The 24287-nt window shown below is 46.1% G+C and overlaps 1 protein-coding gene across 1 annotated transcript in view; it reads right to left on the bottom strand.

Moving 5' to 3' along the window:
• The window catches only part of LOC119433349 (uncharacterized), a 340855-nt gene that overhangs the window by 44970 nt on the left and 271598 nt on the right, over positions 1 to 24287 (bottom strand). The window contains exon 14 of the mRNA XM_049671535.1: positions 560 to 665. Coding sequence (XP_049527492.1) covers positions 560 to 665 — 106 coding nt within the window. The remainder of the gene's footprint in view (positions 1 to 559; positions 666 to 24287) is intronic.

Below are 24287 nucleotides of genomic sequence, written 5' to 3'. Positions count from 1 at the left end.
TCTAGCAGGTTATTCAGCCCATTTTATGAAGGAACGTAGCATTGATGACCTTTGCAATCTTCAAATATTCATTTACTCTGTAATTATGATGACTCACCATAAGACGCACCTCGCATTTGTTATGGTGTTGTTATCGTGAGTTAAATTGGTATGGCGTTTGGAGCCGAGCTTGAGGTCATGAAAGCGATTCCCGGCCATGACCGGATGAATTTTTATGGGAGCAAAACGCGAAAAAAGAAAGAAAACAAAATTAAATGACCACGTATACGTCGATCTAGGAGCGTGCTACAGATCACCAGGTGGCCAAATTAATTCATAGCCGTCGCCCCCGGCGTCTCTATACAACGTCGCAATGATGCTTTGAGACTGTAAACCCGATGAATCCATCAACTCAGGATTTCTCAGGTCATACTATTCATGAAGCCTCCAGCCCACTTGTCTACAACAAACGTGATCACGGACACATGCGCACACACATATATCTCACACAATAACCGAACGGTGCCCAACCACGTTCAGTGCTTAAATCAAGCTGAAGACAGTGGCCGGCTGCACTCACCTGGTGGCCTGTACATCTGCCGGTCTGGCTTAGAAGAGAGCGGCGAAGTGGCCACTCGGCGAGAGGACCTAGGGGTGTTGACGCTCTCGCAATCTTCTTCCTTAACCTGCGAAAAGGGTTGTCGCAACAAAATGTAGCCGCAGTATGAAAGTAAAACAAAAGTATACCGGGTGTTTCAGTGAACACTTACCAAATATTTAAAGGTTGCCCGTGGAAGATAACACAATTCTACTACATGGGCTGATCTGCTCGAAGAGGCGGACATTACATGCACAAAAAATTGAAATGCAGAATCTACGAATTCACAAAATTTCACTAATTAAATTTTTATCTAATTATCTTGTGGCCCATATTGCAATTTAGACATTCTAGCCGTGGAGTTCGCAAAGCGGATCTACTTGGAACAACTTCTCAGGATAACACCAGTTCGAGATATCAATTCCTGAACTATGCAGAGAAATGCAATAAGCGTTCCATTTATACTTTAGTGCTGCAATGCATAATACGTTTTGTTACGCTTACGTGTAAATAAGCGAGCGATGAGGTGAGTCCTGATTCTTGGGCGAGTTGGAACTGCAAACTGGCATGGGTTGCGCTTTGGAGTGCGCCTTACTGCGTCCTTGTCTTCGAAAGCGCAACCCATACCAGTTTGCATCATAACAATCCATTTTATCCGGACAACTCTGGACACATATGGGATGAATGCGGAGCAGCTGATCAAGTGAGGACTCCTCACGGAAGTACGCAGGCGCATGACGAAGTAAGGCCCCACCGTGATGCATTTGGCATGTCGACGGCCACGCTCTATGGCAATGTTCGAAAAATACACACTCAGAAGAAAGTGACAAACATGTTATCCAAGAAGCGCAACGTTGCCTTCGGAGAACACATGCGGTGTTGTGCGTCTTTGGTTTCTGAAATATGCCGCTGAATGCCGCTGATAGGCAGTCGTGCAACAGCCACTGTTGGAGTTGTCTGGTCAAGAGTGGGCGTTTTCCAAGAAATTTATTTATTTATTTATTTATTTATTTATTTATTTATTTATTTATTTATTTATTTATTTATTTATTTATTGAAACACTCTCAATGCCACGTAGTGATCGTAGTGATCGCACAAAACGTAGCGATCGCGGTTTTCAGTGATGATGGAACCGGGTTGCTGGCAGTGGAGGCGGGGAGACGTTTCCACCTGGTGGCTGTCCTTGGCGCGAATGAGTTAGCGTTCAGGTTTGTACATGAACTTGTGACGTTGGATTTTGAAGTTGTGGACAGTGCGTGCTCAAATGTAATGAGGAGCAGCATTCTATGCGTTCTTAGCGTGATTACGGGTTTAGTATATTTTGAGGAATATAGCAAATCGCGCTCTTTTTCTTTTCACTTCAAGGTAAGGGAGGTCGAGGTAAGTTTTGATTGCAGTTACACTAGCGTCACGAGAGTAATTAGAATAACTAGAAATTCAGCACTAGCACGTTACAATGACGTGCTGGATGTTCATAAAGGAATGCGACTAGCCGAATATAAGCGTTTATGTGAGCATCAGTGTTCTACGCGTCCTAGAGAGGTGCAATTGATATAAGTCGTAAGCGATCCTAAAAAAAGCACGGCAACTTGGAAGACAGAACAGCGACTCTATAACTGAATCGGCGTTTGTATCATGTCCCGACCTGCAGAGAAGCCATGCTGGCATGCTGAGAGTTGAAGATGAGTAGAGGATTCGGGCTTCGGTCTGACCTTTTGCACCTGGGAGTCCCGGCGTGTTTCGCAACGGTGCCTCCTATAGTCCCCAGCGTCCAGTTGCGGAAGAGCGTTCCAGTGCGGTCCGAAGTCTCGTGGCGACGATTCCATCGCTGCCGGTCTCTGCTGCTGCTGCGGCGCAGTCAACGACGATCCCGGGATGGGCGCAGGCGCGTTGAGCTTGACTCCGCCTCTTCCATGACCCGAGCTCCCCTTGACACCGACGGGCGTTGCTGCATCGCCCTCACCGAAATAGTTCATGGCTGTAGAGACGACACGTTCGTTATGCTTCCCCTTGGAGCGAGTGCCCGTGCTCTGCTACTGATGATGATGATGATGAGAGAATGACACGTACCCACTTCAGAGGATTGGCGAAGAAATAAGCGGTAAGAAGAAAAAAAATATATATATACGTGGCTTTGACCAGAAACCAGCGGAGCTGGGGAAGGCCTAGTGAAGTAGTGGGAAACCACACACTTAGTCTAACTTTTGCTGGGCTTCCCCCATCTCCGCTGGTCTCTGGTGTTTGCGATAGCGGAACCACGCATGAATTTTTTGACATGCCAGTGCAGACTGAGAATGATAAGATTAGCAATCTCTCGATTCAGTCTTTCGGAAGCGACGAGTGTCCAGCTCTCTGGTCGAAACATGCCGAGCCGCCGCCAGAGTCATCGGTTGCAGTCACGGACACCGGGCGCGTTCGGCGCGAACGCGGGGAAACGCGGTCGGCGTCGGCAGCAGCTCTACGCGTCCCACTACTACCTGCATCACTCCTTTCTCCATCTCCGCTATTCGGCGCGATGCTATTTTTATACTTTGCTTTCACTCTCTCTCTCAGCTTTCTCTCCCCAGCTCGGCGAAGCTGGGGACGACGGAATGATCATTATAGCGAGGTTCTAACAGCTCCGCTGTAAAAGAACTGCAAAGACAGTCTTTTTATTGCGTCAAGAGTGTGTACAGTCTGGTTTCCGCAGCATAGATAGTGAAGATGTGAGAGGAAAGTTAAAACGCTTCGACGCCGAGAAGTATCGAGGTGCTATAATAAGGGCCCGCGCTTAAAGACTCTGGTGCCGCGAAATGCCCACCAAGCGCGCGCTGGCCGACGAAAAAAAGATATGCTACGAAAAATAAAATTAAGGCAAAAAGGTCTCAATGTCGCGACCAGCGACAAGGTAGCAATTGAACGAACATTTGTTTCAGCATTTCCGCGAGCGGCTAGGATGCACTAAACAAGTTGGAAAATGACTTGAAAGTAACTTTTTACCTGTGATGGCTAAAGTAGATGATGACAGAAAAGCAACGTTAGAAACAACGATCTGTGGGAGAAATAGAGAATGAAATAGATGATTTGAGTCTTGGAAAGTCACCTGGACCCGATGGATTAAGTACCACATTCTACAAAGCTTTGAAGAGCCAAGTGGCAGAAATTTTGTACGACGTTCTTGCCGAAGTATACAAGGAAAAACATATGCCTGTATCCTTTCGCCGGTCGTATGTTGTACTAATTCCAAAGACGAACGACCTAACGAAACAGTTGTCATTTGAATGGTACAGACCATTTACCTTAGCGAACGTCGGTAATAAAATCTTCATGAAGGTATTGCCAAAGCAACTACAAAGTGTTATTAAGGGGTTGGTAGGACCACATCAAACTTGTGGATGAACTACAACGACAAACATTCTTGTTGCTAGAAGTATCCTAGATTGTTGCGATATTTTTGACAGGAATGTAGCAATGCTGCAAATCGATTTAGAAAAGCGTTCTTTATTTGGCAAATATTTTGAAGCAGCTCATATTTCTGATCGACTCAGTAAAGTTCGTCAGTGCGGTCACTATTTGATTATTTTCTGCCTAATCACTCGCGGTTGTGCTCAGTTTCGTTAGATTTGTTCTTGCTGCGCACAAGGCATGAAACGTAGCTGTTATGCACTTTATAATACCTTCTAGCAAAGACGTATTATCGCTAGTAAATCGCTTACTCTCGTGGACCGTCACGAAACATTCAACTTCGACCATTCGTGCGCTATCGGTGTAGTCCGTCATTTATTGTGCGTATAAAGTGCACATATGTTCAAGTGCGCGCCCATTCACTTATTCTTGACACATTGGCGAAAGAGTGGGCGTAAGTTGCCGTGCCGGTTGGGGTAGATGTGTGTAGATACTGTGCGCGAAACCTACCAGGACAGGAAGCGGCGCTACCTCCCTTTATCATTGTTTAACGAGCGGTACTCACTCTTGCCAACGTACCGGGACTGAAGCCCTTTCTTTGAAGGTTAGCGATACAACGCTGGCGGATGAGCAAATTTGTGTATCCTCGAGGAAAGCCGTACATCTCGAAGTGCCGGAAACACGTACGTACGGACAGTTGCAGCAGCGGTCCGCGAACTTGGCCCCACATATTCATTACATTCCTTAATATAGCAGTCACTATTTTTGCAGCCAACTACTGCACGCGTCTTCAATCCACATGATTCAAACCAGCATGAATGGAGCACAGTGCGTTTGCACAGTGAATTTTCGCTGTAGCGAAAATTCAGTTGCATTTCCGAAAGCTGATCGCACAGAAGCAAAGTAGAAGCGGTAATGGTTTCGTTTTCGTGCGCTGTCGCTGAGGCAACGCATGGTGCGCCGCCGTAAGCGCCATTTAGTTTCTCTAGAACAAACTGCTCCGCGAAAAGGGTCAATATATAAAAGGTAGTGCCATTCTTAGCTCTTGCCGCCACCGCGCTCACCCCGGCGTTTCCTCCTCGCCGCCTCTTGTCGCCCCAGCCTCCTCTGCTCCCCCATTGGCCAATCCGTGTCACGTGGAAGCACGCGTTGCGCTTTTGTATATGCTTTTCTTTCCAGCGCGCTCCGACCGCCATTCTCGGGCCTGTACGACGAAAGTGCTGTACGCACAAACGGATCAAACGTGTTAGGAACAAGAACTTCGTTGTGATGACATGCTGCTGCGCCTTCAGTTGCCGCAACCGACAAGGCGAGGGCAAAAGGCTTTTTTATTGCGATAGCAATTATATGGACACTCCAAGCGCATTTCTGCCGTCGGCGTCGCCGTCGGCGTCGCCGTGAGGTTCCGTATAAAGTCCAAGGGCGATAAAATCGTCGCCGCGCGCCTTGCGCTGTAAGTGCAAGTGAAAGCATGTGAGGGTGCGCCGGCGATCGAGGCTCCTTATCGCGCATGCGAGGGTATAAAGCGGAGAGGAAGCGCGCCCTCTTCCGTCACACGCTACGCTCCGGGAGAGGGTGGGGTAGGTGGTGCGTTCTTCACGCGGCCCAGGCTAGGGTGCCTCGATGCCAGCGCCGCCGTTCAGGGTGGTGCCAACCTTAGACCGCCCCCGCGCCGCCGCTTTCTCGCTGCGACGCCATATTGTGTCACAGCGAGCCGTTGCGAGTGCTTGGTGCCGGTGCTTATTTCGAGGCACAGTGCGCGCGGATGCTTCGCGGACGCTTCTACTTGCTAGACAGTGTTCAGCCGCATGACTGACAAGCTATCAAGTGCATCGTGTCGACATGACGGGCTGTTGTGTTCCCAAGTGCGCCGGATCGACGCGTAAAGGACTGCGTTGTTTTCGCTTCCCCCGGGACCCAGAGCGACGGAAGAGATGGGAAGCCCAAGTAAAGCGCGATCACTGGAAGGCAACGGATAACTCCTGCATTTGCGAGGTAAGTGTCAAGAATGTTTAGACTACCGCACCGTGTTTTTCATTTAAATAAGAAAGTATTCTCTGATCCTCGCTCACGTACCTACGTTCGCTCACGAACTCAGTAAGCACTGCACCGATGCTGTCTGAGTAGCGTATGGTTTGCGAGCGCGCGTCGCATAAACTTTTTTCGTTTTGATGGGCGCAGTCTGTACCCTTATTTTAAGGACTGACGAAGATGCTTAGCCGCGAAATAGTCTTACATTAGCTACGAATCGTCACGTAAGCCACCTATTTTCCTTTTTCACGGGAAGCACACATCGTGTGTGTCTCTTGTTTCTTTTTTTTTTTTCTTCTTTTTTCGGTACTGGTTATTTGGGACTAAAGAACGCAGTGCTTCGTCTGGGGAGAGCGGCTGTTTTGTACGTGGTAAGCGAAACATTGTGATTTTCTCTGATTTCTCAGGAGATATCTTGCGGACCTCAGGGTGTTACGTTACATAGCTGATTTTTTAGACTTGTACATATTTGTAGCGTGGTGATCGTAAGCCGATGGTCATTCGTGCTCATTCCCGATCGTAGTGGGTTCTGTGACGGTCTTTAAATGCCTGTACACGGTATGCCCAGGTGTAGTAGAGTTAAGGGGCATCATGGGACCAAAATGTTTCGGCGCTTTCTGGCATGGTGTCTGTTGTAGCCTGTGCATTTCTTCGAAACGTGTGAAGCGAGGTAATACAGCATTGCTTCTGCTAAAATTTATTGTTAAGCACTGTAATGGGTTCTCTGTATTTACAAGGCAACTTTTCATATCAATAATCACTTTTGTTGTTTTACCTGTACTTAGAAACACTTTGAAGAGCACCAGTACGAGGGAAATCGACAGGATGGGCGCCGTCTGTTAAAGTCAACAGCCCTACATCATCATGGACTATATTTTCGCAGTGAAAAACATTGCTAATCTGTATTTGACTGTCTTAGTTTCATTTATGGTTTTTGTACGCGATATGTATGCAGTGTTGTTTATTTTTTCAATGTAGTTATCAGTGTTCTAATGGTTATTTATGAAATGTTCTGTACTCGCCATCGATGTGTTTGGCTGATGCGACGTATTCGATGGTAGCTGATGTATTCTGGCTGGATATCTTGATTAATATTACCCGCGGTTGCGTTTTCTTGTTTGCATTCTTGATTTCGATTTATATTGTGTGTAATAAGGTTGATGTACTCACTTGAACCCCCCCCCCCCCCCCATGTAATGAATAAATAAAAAAAAACTCTCTCTATCCCGAATTGTGTGTCGAGCCTACCTTGCGAATTAATTTTTTTATCTCGTCTTTCAACATAACCTTCAGGCGCCACACAGTACATATAATTTTTCATGTACATATCTCTTTCATGATTGATTGTACTAGACATTATAAGTAAATGTATTTTGTGCATCGTTTGATTTCTTGTGTGTACTACGCAAGATTGACACAGACAAGTTACGTTACATTTTTCTCCACAGCACTAACTAAACCTTATTTTCACATCGCAGTTATTTTTACACCAGCTTAATCCTGTCAGCACACAGTTTTGTGGGCAAAAAAAGCAAGAATTGCGCGTAGATATCGTCAAATAATTGCAACGAACGCGAAGAGCACGCGCAACGCAAGGGAAACTAACCGCCGTGCGCGAGTGGCTGGCTACGGTAAAGGAGGCGTGACGTGTAAACCAAAATACAACAGCGAAAAAGAAAAACTTCCACACACAGGGGGTCGCAAACATACCAAGCATCGAAGCGCAAAAAAAAATAGTGCGTATTTTAAACATACACACAGCATATTAAATGTGATTGAATTAGGCAACTTGGGGCATGTTCCCGGCGCCATACATTTACGTCTTCGACCTTCGACGGGTTAACGGCTATTGGTTATAAAGATATGCAGATGGGACACCGATAAAAAAATCCTCATCAAGGCAAAGCACTTGGAAGCGCGCCGCGAGTAACACTTTATGAACGCAAGCGTAGCTGAGTCTCAGCTCGTGTGACACAATATGGCGGCGCCAGCGAGGTTGTCTCCACCCTGGACGGCGGCGCTGGGCATCGAGGCACCCTAGGCCCAGGCCGCCGCAAAGCTCCGGGGGAGGCTAGAGACGGAGGTGGGGGGGGGGGGGGGGGGGGGGAAGCTTTCTGCTCTGGCTGACCTGGGCGGCCGCGCGCTCTATCTCGAAAGCCATCTGTGTCGCGGACACATTCCGGCGTGCGCTGTCCTTTCGTTCGCGCCTTAGTTCACGTTGATGCGAAAGCCCGCCCGAACATCAATTCGCTCGCTGCTGCCGCGCGCTTGCACACTCCGGCGCTTTGGCAGCGACTTTCCGCGGTCATCGAGTGATATGCGTTCATGTTTGCTTGCGCGCGCGACACCATGCTTGTTAATTTAGTTAGTAAGCGGCCGTTCCGAAGTTTATACGGACGATAAAAGTACTATCCTTATTTCGTATACTTGTCTACTAATTAGCCATCGAAATCGATGCTTCGCCTTTCAGGCCCCACTGCGACTTCATGTGATGCTAACTACTTACGTAACTGCACAATCATAACGTGATTACCTCGCGACACCCCTTCACTACATGCCTTGTCAATTAAACTGCATCACACAGACTTATGATGTGGAAACGTGCGGGGGATATAACGAGTTTTCAATCCGTTTTCATGTGCAGGTTCACCTCCACGCGCGCGGACTCATACTACCTGACTGCGCATGAACCACTGCATTGACGCTACAAGGCAAACCATAACCATAACAAAACCATAAGCTCAACACGATCGCCGCCAAGTGCTTTGCCGTCCTCCACTCACCGCATAGCTTAGCGCTATGCAACATCAACGTGCGCTCCTTGCCTGCACACGCCTTCGATGTGTCGCACGACCACGTCGTTCGCGAGGTACCAGTACTATGCTTGTCGGAAACGTGGACGGACACTGCCGTCGAATTGCCCGGTTACAAGTGCGTTACCCTCGCAAAGCGACACGAGCGCCGAGCTGCTGGAGTCGCCGTGTACGAGCACTTCGGAGGAACCACGCTTTCACCGCGTAACGTTCCCTACAAACTCAACACGCTGCCCCAGATGAGTTGTGGCGATGCGTGTGCCGTTCAAACATCACAGGGCTTCATCGTCGCAGCTTGCTATAGCTATCACCAGGAACCTCGCGGTCCGACGTCACCGACTTCTTTCTCCGTAACTTCGATCCGTGCGGTGTGCCTTCAGAATGCGCCGGCTTCTCGCGTTCCTTGATGCCGAACTTGGACTTCACCTCTTGTCGGACGTCGCACAGCCTACTACACGCAACAACACCTGTTTAGATCTTATGTTCGAAAAGGGCATCGCATCCCGAGTGCACTGCGTGACATTTCCGACCTACTTCAGCGATCACAAGCCGGTTCTCGTGGTCGTCGAGTGAACTGTGTGCGACTTATATTTCATGTGTGTTTGCATCGTAAGACTGTACTTCGTGCTATTTAATTACACGGGTCATTAAATACCCCTACTTACTCGTTCTCATGTGTTCATTGCATTCCTGTCATTCTAAGCTCATTCGCCCCATCACATATGTGCCCCGCGCGCCCACTGTCGCACGCTGTGTGATCTGCTGTGCGCGCGATGACGGCCACACCAGTCCGGCAACGAGCCGACACTGCTGCTCGCCTTCTATTTTTATGTGCGCTATCTTCACCCGCGCCCTATAGTGGAGCCTATCTCACAAGCTCATTGTCCGACGCGCGCCACAGATGCACTGCTGCCCGGATCGGCAGCGCAGCGCGTACCAGTGTGTATGTACGCACCCTTCGCGCCTGCACGCGCTGCCCACGGGCGGCGCTTCTCATCAACGCCACCGTTTCACACGCGCCTTGTCGTGGTCATCGAGTCTCTCTTCATGTCGCTCTACCTACGCCGCCGCACACCTGCTTACTTACTAAGCTCATGTTTACTACAATTCATATTGCTACCAAAGCCGCTGACCTTCGTAGGACATTGCTGTGTTGCTATCGCATTCATTGCTTCGCCCTTAGGGCGAAACTGTGACATTTCTTTTTTGTTTGTTTGTTTACCATCTGGCGAGCGCAAACGCTTGCTGCACACTGGGTATTTGCGCCGTCTCGCATCGTCGCGTTGCTACTTCCAAAACGGCATTATTAAGGCCAGTGACTGACAGACGAAGCAAAATCACGCCTCAAAAACTTCTCCGCAGGGCGCGATCGAAGTTTTCCGTGGATTTCCTCTGGTACCGCGTTAGCTGTCGTCTGCCACGGCAGGCCCGACGTTGGCGGCGCCACTGTCGAGATCTCGCCTCGATCGCGCTGGCCGCACTGAGCGCGACAGTGGCTCGAGAAGGAGGGAATTGGTGGTGGTTGGCGCTACTTTTTATATATACGGGTTTTAGTCGTCGTACTTAAAAGTCCCTATATCTTCGGAAAAGTGCCGCCATCCTTTGAACAACGCCGCTTCTCTATCTCCGATTGGACGGTCATAGCGCGCGCTTCACTTCTTTATATATATATATATATATATATATTGTCACCTGTAGTAGTGGGAATAGGGCAAGCGCAAAGGCGCAAGAAGAAAGAAGTGCGCGTGCTAACCGCCCCGCTCGATGGCTAGCTCTCGCCGCTATTTTCTCCAGAGCCCAGCTGCTCATAAATAAACGTCGTTAGCCCCGTTTGAAGGCGCGTGGCAAAGTGGTGGAGGTGCGGGGTAGTCTGAAGCACTGCGGTGTCTTCAGTATTTTAGGAGGCAGTCCCCGGATCCTGGCTGGTCCGATGGACGGGAGTATCGACTAACACAGGGCTGGTGCTTCCGCTCCCAGGAGGAGTCTGCGGCATGAGTGAGAAGTACCCAGCTACATAAATAAATATATATATATATATATATATATATATATATATATATATATATATATATATATATATATTTTCTTCCGGCTAAGAGCCATGTCGAAAGTCACTCTGCGCAGCGGCGGCGGCGGCGGGCGCCCGGGCCTGAAAGCTTCAACTGGGGCTTTCGAGGAGCGCCACCATCGACTTGCTTTCGCAAGCAAAAAGTAAAGAAAAAAACAAGCGTTTTAGGAGAGGAGACGGCAGAGAAGAGAGTAGATGGCGGTACTTTTACGATATAGCGATTTTAAGTTACAGACGCACGCGCTTACGCTTGCGTCTGAGCGCGCGCCGCTGCGATAGACGCGTGAGCGCTCTCCGACAGACAAGCAGACAGAAAAACTTTATTTGTAGCAAGTGAGTTTGGACTCCTCTCTAAGTCCCTGGACCACCGCACGGTCCCACACTACGTCGAGACGGTCATGTTCCTTTTGTTCATGACGTCGGCGGCCCGAGCCACTGCAGCAAGCTGCGATGTCGGGTCCGTAGACGAGAGCAGGACCTCCCAGTCCTCCCAGCTTGAGGTGGCGGGCTGCTCCTGAGGGGGAGGATCAGCAGGGCAGCCAAAAAGGATGTGGGAGAGTGTGGCGTGAAGGTCGCCGCATAGGGAGCATGTAGGGGAGGTGCCACAGTAGTGAGATAGCAGCTGAGGGGATGGGAGAGAGCGGGTCTGGAGGCGTCTCCAGAGGATCTGTTGGGAGTGGGTAAGGGAGGGGTGGGGAGGAGGGTAAGGCCGACGGTCCAAACGGGGTAGTTGCGTGAGTTCTGCAAAGCTGTGCGCCCGCTCCCTCGAGAAGACCGGATCGAGGTTGCCCTGAGCCCGGCAAATCAAACCTCGGGCCAATTTATCGGCAGCCTCGTTTCCGGGGTTCCCAGAGTGAACCGTCACCCACCGGAGCTCTACCCTGCGTGGTAAATTCAGGGTGGGGGTGTTCAACAAGTGCCAGGCAGGGGTGTGAATCCTGCCTCTGGCAAAGTTGGACAGAGCAGTCTTGAAATCGCTAAAGATGTATTCAGCATCCGAATATGCAAGGACTAAGGCGATGGCGGTCTCCTCTGCCTCCTCAGGTGCAGAGCCCGAGGGAAGATGGTGAGTTAGCGGTCGGGGTAGGGTTGGGTTGTAAACAACTGCTACAGCTTCATGCGTTGTACATGCGGCGACTACCCAAATAGCATTCTCGGCTTGTCCGTAATACTTGTGGAGCGCATTTGCGCGAGCTACGCGGCGAGAGATGTGATGCTGGGATGGACGTTTCGAGGAAGGGCTTTAACTACGAGGGGGGTAAGGATGTGTCGAGGAATGGCTATAAGGGTTGACTGATCAGCGGGTATGTTGATGCGAAGGGAGGCGAGGATATGGCGGCCAGTGGCGCTCGCAGCAAGCTTTAAGTACTGCGTCTGAAGGTGTGCCTCAACTACATAGTTCAGGAAGCGTGTTATGCATGCCTATAGTGCAAGGAGCTTGGCTGTGCTAGTGCTGCGGGGTAGGTTTAGGGATGCCTTAGTTGCAAGGCGGATCATGGCGTTCACGCGCTCGGTTTCCGTGCGTTTCAGCTTGAGATATGGGGTGGCGTACAGAATGCGGCTAAGCGTAAAAGCATGTACAACTTTCATGTTGTCTGTTTCGTCTAAACCCTTGTGCATGAAGATACGCGACGTAGAAGCTGCAACACTGATTGCGTGGAGGCCTTGAGTGTTTTAAGGGTATGATCATTGTGTCCGGAATCCTGCAGGTAGAAGCCAAGAATGTACTCGCCGTGGTTGCTCAGTGGCTATTGTGTTGGACTGCTGAGCACGAGGTCGCGGGATCGAATCCCGGCTACGGCGGCCGCATTTCCATGGGGGCGAAATGCGAAAACACCCGTCTACTTATATTTAGGTGCACGTTAAAGAACCACAGGTGGTCCAAATTTCCGGAGTCCCCCACTACGGCGTGCCTCATAATCAGATCGTGGTTTTGGCACTGAAAACCCCATAATTTAATTTATAAGCCAAGAATGCGCAGGGTGGGAGTGAGAGGGATAGGGGATTTGGATGGGCGAGTTAGCGGCAGATTTTGGTCTAATTTGGAGGAGCGCGGACTTAGAGGGGGAACACTCGAGCCCGATAGATGATGCGTGAGCGGAGATGGTGTCGGCTGCTAATTGTAGAGTTTCCTCAATTTCCCCGTCAGAGCCATGAGTGGTCCATGTGGTAATATCATCAGCGTACATGGTATAGTACTTAAGGTGTGGAATGAGATTGAGTTTCTGGGCTAAGGGGTGAGAGAATTGTTAAATAGAAGTGGGGATAGAACCGCGCCTTGAGGGGTTCCGAACTCGCCGAGTGTATAAGAGGGTGTGCTGAGCTGATCAATGTGCAAGAAGACAATGCGGCCAGAGAGGAAGGCCCGAGCGTAGTTGTAGGTTTTAGGGCCTACCTGTAGTGCCTGCAGTTCCCGTAAGAACTGCAGGCACTACACGAACGTGTCGAATTCTGTCAAATGCCTTAGTGAGGTCAACTGCCAGGATAGCTTTAGTGAGATGGTATCATCAAGCGCGTTGTGCGTAATTTGGAGTAGGGCATCCTGCGCAGATAGACGCGCACGAAAGCCCACCATACTGTGGGGGGAAACGGTGATTCTCTTCCATGTACGTTGTTAGTCGGGCGAGGATTATGTGCTCGAAGGCCTTGCCGAGACAGGATGCAAGAGAAATGGGGCGGATGTTCTCGAGGGTGATGGGCTTGTGGGGTTTAGGGATAAATATGATTTTTCTATGCTTCCTGGAGGCAGGGAGGGTACCTGCTTCCTAGCATTCGTTGAAGTAAGTGACTAGGTGAGATATGGAGGCATCATCTAGATTTCGGATGGCAGCATTCGTAATTTGATGTTCCCCGGGTGCGGTATTGCGTAATTTCAATAGGGCTGCACGAAATTCTGATTCGGTAATAGGGGCGTCAAGCTCTGGTTGGGGTGAGCCCGGGTACTCTGGATGGTTTGCAAGGAAGACCTTGGATGGTATAGGTGCATTTAACCTGCGCGAGGAAGGCGTCGGTGTCCAACCGGTGGTTATGAGTGAGGCGGCGAATGCTAAGACGCGTCTGAGTTTTAGATTGCGTGGGATATAGCATGTGGCGTAACAGGTGCCAAGCGCGGGTTGTGGAGAGATTGCAGCGGAGGCCGTCACAAACCTGAGCCCAGTTAGCTTTGCAGAGAGTGGCACTATGGTGTTCTATTAGGTTTGAAGCTGGGTGACTTTGAGTTTTGGTTTCCTGTTGTGCTTTTGGGAGCTTTCCACCTTTGCGTTATGTTGTCTTGAGCTTAAAGGAGGTGGGCGAGCTTCATGTCGATAACAGGAGTGTCTGGAGAAGTATCGAGCGTTTGGGTATGTTGGCGAATGTCCTTCTGTAACTGATAGTCCAGGTGTCTAGGTCGAAGGGGGCCGGTGCTGGCTGCGCTTGCCTACATTTGCGGAGCTGATCCCAATTAGTGTGCCTAGCGGTAAATTTGCGCTCAGGTCGGCGATTATTTACTGCTATGCGAATCAGGTGGTGGTCGCTACCTAGTGTGGCTTGCGTTCCTTCCCACTGTAGATGGGCCAAGTTTCTACCAAGCGTGAGGTCTGGGCTAGAATCGGCAGTAACACTGTCACCAACCCGCGTAGGTAGGCTGAAATCATTAAAGATGGTCAGGTGGAGCACCAGCGTTTGATTGTATAAAACTGTGCCTCTGTCCCAGTCTATGTGAGCGCAATTAAAGTCGCCGGCAACCAGTAGGGGGTTTGATCCGGGCATTTGGGTTACGGATTTGAGGAGTGGATGGAGTAGGTGAATAGGCTGTCGTGGGAGGAGATAGCAGTCAAGAATGAACAGGGGAGATTGTTTATTTATTTATTTACATATACTGCAGCCCTATATAGGGCTATAGCAGGAGTGGGGACATTATACATTGGTATACACAATAACAAACATACACAAAAAAAAATGATAAAAGAAAGTGCTTTACATGTTAGCGAGGTGCTTAGTGGTGGTAGCTATAAAATCCTTTAGTGATAGTGAACGAATGTCGCCGGGGAGAGAATTCCATAGCTCAATTGTACGTGGGAAAAAACTGTATTTGAATGTGTTAGTACGGGCAAAGATAGGCGATATGTTCAAGGCGTGGGAGCTACGGGTACAACTTGCGTTTGTAAATGTGATGTAGTTACAATCAGAAAGACCACAAGTGGAGTTAATAATTGCATATAAAAGTTTTAAGGCTTCGATGAGATACCGTGAAAGTAATGGCTCGATGTTCAAAGATTGTTGAGCCTGTGTTGGCGAGAAATTGCGGCTGTAATTTTGGCAAATGAAACGGACACATTTACGTTGATTTACGTTGATTATTGAGCGAAATTATTTCACAGTGTTTGTAGAGAAACCCGACAACAGATGCATATTCTAGGACAGGGCGAATTAACGTTTATATAATAACAGTTTAGTATCGTGAGGGGTCTTAGATAAAGTGCGGCGCAAATAACCTAATTTTTTTAGGGCTTTCCCATTTGTATATTCGATGTGTTTAGACCATGAAAGATGCTCTGTTAGAAAGACTCCTAAGTATTTATGTTGAGAAACTCTTTTAAGTGGGGTGCCATCCAAAGAATAATCGAATGAGAGGGAGCTCTGTCTATTGGCAAATGACATCACGACTGTTTTACAGTTGATGAGCATTTGCCACGTTTTGCACCAAGTGCAGAAAGACAAGGGATTGTGCAAGACGGTGATGGTCATCAATGGAGTTAATAGATTCGTATAATACACAGTCATCTGCATAAAGTCTGATTTTAGTTGAGGTGTTACAAGGCAAATCATTAATATATATGAGAAATAATAGAGGGCCTAATACGGATCCCTGAGGAACGCCTGATGTGACCGTCAACAGGAGTTGATTCCACTGAATTAAACGAAACAAATTGAGAGCGACAATGAAGAAAACTGGGTATCCAAGAAACAAGACGGGGATTGTTGAATATGGCGTTTAGTTTTACCAGTAGTTTAGAATGAATCACAGTGTCAAAAGCTTTAGAAAAGTCACTAAGTGGATCCACCTGTTTACCTACGTCTAGGTTAGAAGCGACAGTCGTGAACAAAATCGACTAATTGCGTTACAGTGCTATAGCCCCGATGGAAATCATGCTGAGCAGATGTTAGAACGTCATTAGAGTCAAGGAATTCGATTATGTGTTTGTAAATAATATGCTCTAACATCTTGCAAGACTGGGCTGTCAGAGAAATCGGCCTGTAGTTAGAGAAGTTGTTTATCACCGGATTTATACAAAGGCAGGACTTTGGCTGTTTTCCATTTAGTTGGTGCTTCACCGGAGTCTAAGGATTTTTGGAAGATTACGCTAAGGTACTGAGCTGTCCATAGGGAGTATCTAAGAAGGAAAGAATTCGGGATACCATCTGAACCGGCACACTTTTTAGTGTCGAGACTCAAGATCAGGTTTAAGACACCATCAGAATTTATTACGATATCGCTTAGTTTATTAGATTGCGTGTGATAATTAAACTTTGGGACTACATGGTTAACGAGAGTGAAAACAGATTGGAAGTACGAGTTAAAAGCATTCGAAACTACGACGGGGCCGTTAGTAACAGTGTCATTTATCTTGAAAGAGGTACTGCCCGTCGCACTAGGTAAGATTGATGTCCAGAACCTGCGAGGATTTGATTTAAGTAGTATCGGAAGTTGCACTGAAAAATGGAAATCTTTAGCGTTTTTAGTACGGGTGCGAAGTTCCTCCTTGGCTTGTTCAAAAGGAGCACGAAGCGCAAGATTAGATTGCTTTGATTTACGTAGTCTACCCACACGGCGTGACAGGTGCAAGATATCCCGGTTAATCCAAGGAAGTTTATTATTTATCTTTTTTTTTTGTTTTTAATGGAACGTGGTTATTGAAGCAAGATTTCACCAAAGACCCAAAGCAATCAACAAGACTGTCAACATGACTTTCGGTACTGAGGGACAAAAATGGTCAAAGTTATCTGCCAGAGTATCAGTGATAGACGTATCGTCAGCCTTGTTAAAATCGCGAAATGTGGAATAACTAAAACGTTTATGTGTTTAATAAAAATTAATGTTCATTCGACATTAATTTTTATTAAATTTATCACCCAAAGTTTTGACGTTAGGAACAAGTTCAATTACTTCAGAGCCAAACTGTAACAATCTGTCCTCACTGAGATGCTTTATTGGAGGTGCAATGGTAACAATTTGTTTTTTGATGTATTTAATTTGAGAACATTGACCTTGCTCCATTCGGCCAATTGTTTCAGTGTGACAGAGTACCCTCCGCGGTGGCTCAGTCAGCTAAGGCGTTGCGCTGCTGAGCACGAGGTCACGGGATCTAATCCCGGCCGCAGCGGCCGCAAATTGATGGAGGCAAAATGCAAAAACGCCCGTCTGCTTGCGTTGTAGTGCACGTTAAAGAAACCCGGCCATGTGGTCAAAATTAACCCGGAGCCCTCCAATACGGCGTGCCTCATAATAAGAACTGGTTTGGGCACGTAGTACCCCAGAAAGAAGAAGAACGACAGATTGCCGATATTACGAGACTGAAAAAAAGGCTCCTGTCGTCCGCATAAATTATTAAGTTCGCGTCATTACAATGTTGACAATGTCATTAGCATACATATAATAAACAATACTGGCCTTAGTATACTTTGCTAGGGAACGCCCTGAGTAATTCCCCGGAGAAGTGAGTGTTCTGATGAAATTGAAACCAGTTGTTTTCTGTGGTTAAGATAAGATCATTAAAAACTTCAAAGAAGTGCCCCGAAACCCATAATGCTCAAGTTTAGTAAGTAAAGTTTGATAATTTCGCCTCTCATATGCTCTAGTGTAGTTCAAGAAAATTCCAAACGTTACTTCCTTATTTTGAGAACCATTTAAAATGAACTCTTGTTGGGTTAGTAGAGGCAATTCAGTTGACATTCCCGCATGCAACCCAAGTTGTTCATTTGATATGATGGAATGTTTGTCAGAAGACGACTTTAATATTTTGCAAATAACTTTTTCTAGTCCCTTGAATAGGGCAGGCAGTACTGAGACTGGTCTGTAATGTGACAGCATATTTTTGTCACTGGAATTGAATAATACTAACTTTCGCGTGTTTCATTTTTTCACGGACAATTGCAGTTCCCAGTGATCGGTTAAAAATATGAGTAAGTACTGGTAGAAAGAGAGCAAGTACAAACTTAATAGGTTTTATATGAAGCGCGTTCGCATCGCGGGATTTACTCTTTTTAATGACGTGAATGTCGTGTAAACTTCATGGGGATCTGTAAGTTTAACAAAAGCTGCATGTGCATTGCGTGTACCCAAATACTTCGTTACTGCTGTGTGGTGAGTACTTTTTTCCTGACTGGCGAAATAATCATTAAATACATTTGCTAATTCTGTGCCTCTTAGTGTTCTATCCTTAACTACGAGTTCAAGGTCAACACTATTTCGGACATCGGAATGTAAAAGCTTTTTAATTTCGCGCCACAATTGATTGTTTCGATCACTCACCTCTTGAAGTATGTTCTCATAATACAGCTTTTTAGCGTTTCGCACAAACTGTATAACGTAGTTCCGGAATTTCCTAAAGCCTGCAATATCATCAGGGTTTCTCGTTTTGACAAACTTATGGTACAGTGAATCCTTCTCAAGGTTCATTCTAAGGCCTTCATCATTAAGCCACGGTTTCCGTATTCGAGTTGACTTCTTTACTCTTTTATATTTAAAGGAGGTGTCATGTGCTTCCATAAGAGCGCACATAGGTTTATCATATGTTTCGTCAGCCTCCTGGCATAGACGAACAGAGATCGAATCAATATTATTAATTTTTGGCGAAAATCATTTAGTGTTTCGTAATTAAATATTAATTTCCTGGAAAACAAATGACTGAGATTGAAGCACTGGTTTTGAAGCCTGATAAAACTTATAGAACATGTATACCGGCAAATGATCGCTCATGTCAGCCATAATCACTCCCGATTCTGGTGGTATCTTTAGAACAGTTTGTGATTAACACATCGAGTAGCATTTCAGATGTAGACTTACACAGGTAGGTTCTGTAATAACATTCCTACAGTAAAATGAGTGGTGGAGTAGTTATACTTCTTGTGATTGCGAAGTGCTTCGTAAAAGATTAACATTGAAATCACCAGCAGCGGAAAGATTCATGACGTTTAAACACACAAAACTGAGAATCCTTTCAAAGAAAGAAAAGTTATCGATCATCATAAAATATTAGTAAGTACTGGTAGAAAGAGAGCAAGTACAAACTTAATAGGTTTTATATGAAGCGAGTTCGCATCGCGCGAATTACTGCTTTTAATGACGTGAATGTCGTGTAAACTTCATGGGGATCTGTAGGTTTAACAAAAGCTGCATGTGCATGGCGTGTGCCCAAATACTTCGTTACTGCTGTGTGGTGAGTAAATTCCAGCGATGCGAACGCGCTTCATATAAAACCTATTAAGTTTGTACTTGCTCTCTTTCTACCAGTACTTACTCATATTTTTAACCGATCACTGGGATCATCAGGTGGGCGACACACAACCACAAAAACGTACTTTTAGTACTGCAAGCTTAAAACTTCATAATCTAACGTTATAGTAGACAGACAGACAGACAGACGACAGACAGACAGACAGACAGACAGACAGACAGACAGACAGACAGACAGACAGACAGACAGACAGACAGACAGACAGACAGACAGACAGACAGACAGACAGACAGACAGACAGACAGACAGACAGACAGACAGAGACAGACAGACAGACAGACAGACAGACAGACAGACACAGAACAGAACTGAAAACTGAAGGGACATACAGACAAACAGACTGGCAGACACACAGATTGACTGAATGTTCTAAAGAGGCTAAGAATGCTAATCGCATTAAAAATGGTGTAATGTATTGGAAACTGAACCTTGCAACGTTCAACCGCGAACGCTCTCGAGCGAGGCTAGCTTAGCAGGGCTGTTGAGCAATTATCAAGAATTGCCTGGGATATTATAGCCTTAGTGAGGTCGGAAGACCTGGTGAGGCTTATACAGTGCTGACTAATGGCCATGTCCTCTGTTACACAGTTCTTCCAGATAATAGCGAACACGGAGTAGGATTTCTAATCCATAAGGACATAGCGGGCAATATTGATGAATTCTACAGCGTAAATGAGAGGGTAGCACTCGTCGTAGTAATGCTGAATAGGAGGTATAGAATAAAGGTACTACAAGCCTACGCCCCAACCTCCAGTCATAATGATGAAGAAATAGAACAGTTTTATGAAGAGTCTTCAAATAGTGATCAGAAAGGTGCCACTCAGTATACTGCAGTCACGGGAAACTTCAATGAAAAAGTGAGGGAAAAGCAGGCTGGTGAGCAAGCAATTGGCAATTACGACATCGATTCTAGGAACACTAGGGGAGAGATGTTGGTAGAATTCGCAGAAAGTAATAGGCCCCGAATAATGAATACCTTCTTCAGGAAGCGTACAAACAGAAAGTGGACATGGAGAAGCACTAATGGAGAAACAAGAAATGAAATAGATTTCCTACTCACTTTCGATCCCAGCAGAGGGCAGGATGTAGAAGTGTTAGGTAGGGTAAAGTGTAGTGACTGTGAGGTTAAGGATTTCTCTCAATTTGAAGAAAGAAAGTGTAAAATTAGTCAAGGAGAAGCAGGGAAACATAGACGCAGTAAGGGCAAAAGCAGACCAATTCAGTCTGGTGCTCGCAAACAATTATGCAGCTTTATAACAGAGAGAGAGAGAGAAGTTAAATTATACGAAATGCACAGAGGTCGGCCTCGCGTACTTTAGAGCAGAAAGACGAAGATAAGATAGAGGTAATGAATGAAACCGTAACTAGACTTATCTCAGAAGCAGCAATTGAAGTGGGAGGTAAGGTGCCAGGGCAATCACTAGGCCAGCTCTCCTAAGTAACAAAAGACTAAATAAAGAAACGAGAAAGCATGAAAATGTCAAACTCAAGAGAGCAGATAGATTTCGCTAAACTATCGAAACTCATCAACAAGAAAGAAAGGGATATTCGAAATTATAACATGGGAAAGATTGCGGAAGCCATAAAACATGGACGCCGCATGAAATCCGTGAGAAGAAAACTTGGCATAAGATAAGGTAAGATATATGAATTGAAAGATAAGCAGGGTAACATCATCAGAAATTTCGATGACTCAGTAAAAGCAGAGGAAGAATTCTATACTGACCTGTACAGTTGGGTTTCCAATTGGGCTTGTTGTTTTCCATTAAGACCGTGTATCTTTGCGCGCAAATAACATGGACAAAAGAGCGAACACGTATAACACACACGAAGCGCAAAAGTGTACAGTTCCCAGACTAGCCAACCTACTTTCATTCGAAGTACGGATGAACAGGATACAGAGGCTCCTTCCATCACTAGCGATGAAGTAGAAGGGCCTTGCAAGACATGACCCGGGGGAAAGCTGCTCGAGAAGATGGTATAAGTGTCGATTTATAATCAACCATGGAGGAGATATCATGCTTGAAAAGCTGGCGAGCCTTTATACGCATTGCCTCATGACTTCAGCGTACCAGAGAGCTGGAAGAACGCCAACATTATACTAAACATTATACTAATTCATAAGAAGAGAGACCTTAAACAATTAGTATAGATTTATAGATCTATTAGCCCGCTTTCAGTATTATGTTAAATATTCACCAAGATAATTTCCACCTGAAAAAGGGCAACACTTCACTTCAGTCCACCAAAACAACAGCATGGCTTTATGAAGGAGATATTCTACCGTGGATCATATGCATGTCATTAATCAGGTAATCGAGAAATCTGCGGAATACAATCAACCTCTCTATATGGCTTTCATAGGTTATGAAAGGCATTTCATTCAGTAGAGATACCAGCAGTCACAGAGGCACTGCGTAATCAATGAGTACAGGAGGCATACGTGAATATCTTCGCACATATCTACAAAAATTATACAGCTACCTTGTTTCTCCACAAGAAAAGTAGAAATTTACTTATCAAGAAAGGGGTCAGGCAAGGAGACACAATCTCTCCAATGCTATTCACTGCATGCTTTGATGAAGTATTCAAGCACTTAGACTGGGTAGGCTTAGCAGTGAGGATCAACAGCGAATATCTCAGTAACCTTCGGTTTGTAGATTACATTGTCCTATTCAGCAGCAATGCAGACGAATTACAAAAAATGATTGAGGACCTTAACTGAGAAAGTGTAAGAGTGGGGTTGAAGATTAATGTGCAGAAGACAAAGATAATGTTCAATATTCTGGCAAGGAAACAGAATTCAGGACCGCCAGTCAGCTTCTAGAGTTTGTAAAGGAGTACGTTTATCTAGGTCAATTACTCCACAGCGGACCCTGCTCATGAGAAGGAAGTTTACAGAAGAATAAAACATGGAGTTGCAGTGCATACGGAAGCATTGCCAAATACTGACTGGGAGCTTACAACTGTCGTTGAAAAGTGCACAATCATTGCATTCTACCGGTGCCAACATATGGGCCAGAAACTTGGAGATTAAAAAGGAGCTCGAAAACAAGTTAAGGACCACACAAAGAACGATGGAACGAAAAATGTTAAGCCCAACGCTAAGAGACAGGAAGAGAGCGTTGTGGATCAGCGAGCAAACGGGGGTAGCCGATATTCTAACTGACATTAAGAGAAAAAAATAGAGCTAGGCAGGCCATGAAATGCGTAGGATGGATAACCGCCGGACCATTAGAGTTAGAGAATGGATACCACGAGAAGGGAATCGCAATCGGGAACGTTAGAAGGCTAGGTGGGGTGATCACTCGAAAATTTGTACGCGAATTTTGCGAGAAATGTGCGAGATGTATGCATATCGCCCAGATTTGACGAGAAGTGAACGATGTGCTACGCATATTCAACGAGATATCGTAGAAAATGTGCGATATCTGTACGCATGAGCTACGCCGACTTCACGAAGTGTACGAGGTCTATGCGAGGTGCTATGAGAATGCATGTGCGAGATGTACGCATGTGCGAGATGTGTGCGATGTGCTGTGCCAACCTAACGAGATTATGTACGAGGTGTGCGAGATAGCGTGTGATGCGTAGGCACTTTAGTCATATGAGCAACGAGATCTTTGACGACGGCTACGAATTGCATACAAAGTGTATGCACCTAAGTCGTAGTGCAAACAAAAGCTAGTGAATGATCGACAGTGAGATTTTATGATGAGTTGTTTGTAGCACAAGCAAGGACATAATCAATGTGCTGTATGACGACGTCGAACCATTGGGCCACATATACCAGCATAAAATGCAGAGTGAATAAGAGCTTCAGTGTTTAATTTCTGCAATTTCATACAATAGACAGACACAGCCCCATCAAAGCTCATGTCAGTCCTAATGATGCAATGATTTTCACTTGGGGACGTATTCTCGGATAATCACTTATGGCAATGCTATTGCCTTCGTGTGACGCATTGCTCAACCAGCCAATAAGCGCACACTGACAGTGATATTGCCGAAAGCTGTTGTCCGAGAGTACGTCCCTTGTTCAGAGTAGATCACCCGAAGCTTTTAATACAATATAGGGTTGGGCACCTTCACAGTTTCGGAGAAAAATGCTATAGGTTTATTTTTATGCAGAATAAAAGAAGCTGGCAACGTGATTATGGCTCATTGAAAACACATCCAATAAGGACGAGTTGGCAAATGATTTTATTGTATGCAGTTTGATCAGTAACAGAAGATGCACACGCTTTGTCACATCCTAATCATATAGCTTGCGTCAGAGATGTCAGTCAGAGGTAGCAACGCACAAATTTCAAGCTGCAAATTTTCCAAACAGCTAAGTGTGCCCCCCACACGACGAGTAATTAACGACGAAAGTTGGGTTAGTTGGTATTGATGTAGTTTCTGTTACATAGTTACTAGTGCGAATGGAAAAAAAGTGGAACAGGACAGACTCTGTCCTATCCCACCTTTTTTCCGTTAGTCTTGTTCGCGTTAGTAATTATGTCACAGCCCCCACAAGACTATCAAATCTGCTAGACACTTTTTATTGCCGATATTTTAAGAGGATGTTAGTGCCTGTTTATGTCAAACTGTAGCAGGCAGGCATGAACTGGCCATGCATGCCCACATGTAAAAAATAAGAAGAGCCACAAACAGTGTAAATAAATTGGTAAATAGATAGCCAAAAATAGCAGCCAAAATCTATCGCACTTTGACAGAAAAAAATTTAAAATAACGAAATTACATAACCATCAATCACTAAAACTGTCATACGATCGGCACAATTGCTGCTTGACAAATTATTTGCACTAAGTCTTTCACAACGTGTGCACTGTTTGCTGAGAGAGCTTGACATAGTAAAAAAACCTCATATATGCTCAACAGCGGCAAAAGTGAGATTAGAGTGGCAATGGTA

The sequence above is a fragment of the Dermacentor silvarum genome, chromosome 1 (assembly GCF_013339745.2).
Source record: "Dermacentor silvarum isolate Dsil-2018 chromosome 1, BIME_Dsil_1.4, whole genome shotgun sequence".
In the NCBI taxonomy this organism is placed as follows: Eukaryota; Metazoa; Arthropoda; class Arachnida; order Ixodida; family Ixodidae; genus Dermacentor; species Dermacentor silvarum.
The sequence above is the reverse complement of the archived record's forward strand: the minus strand, read 5'-3'. Positions and strand labels throughout refer to the sequence as shown.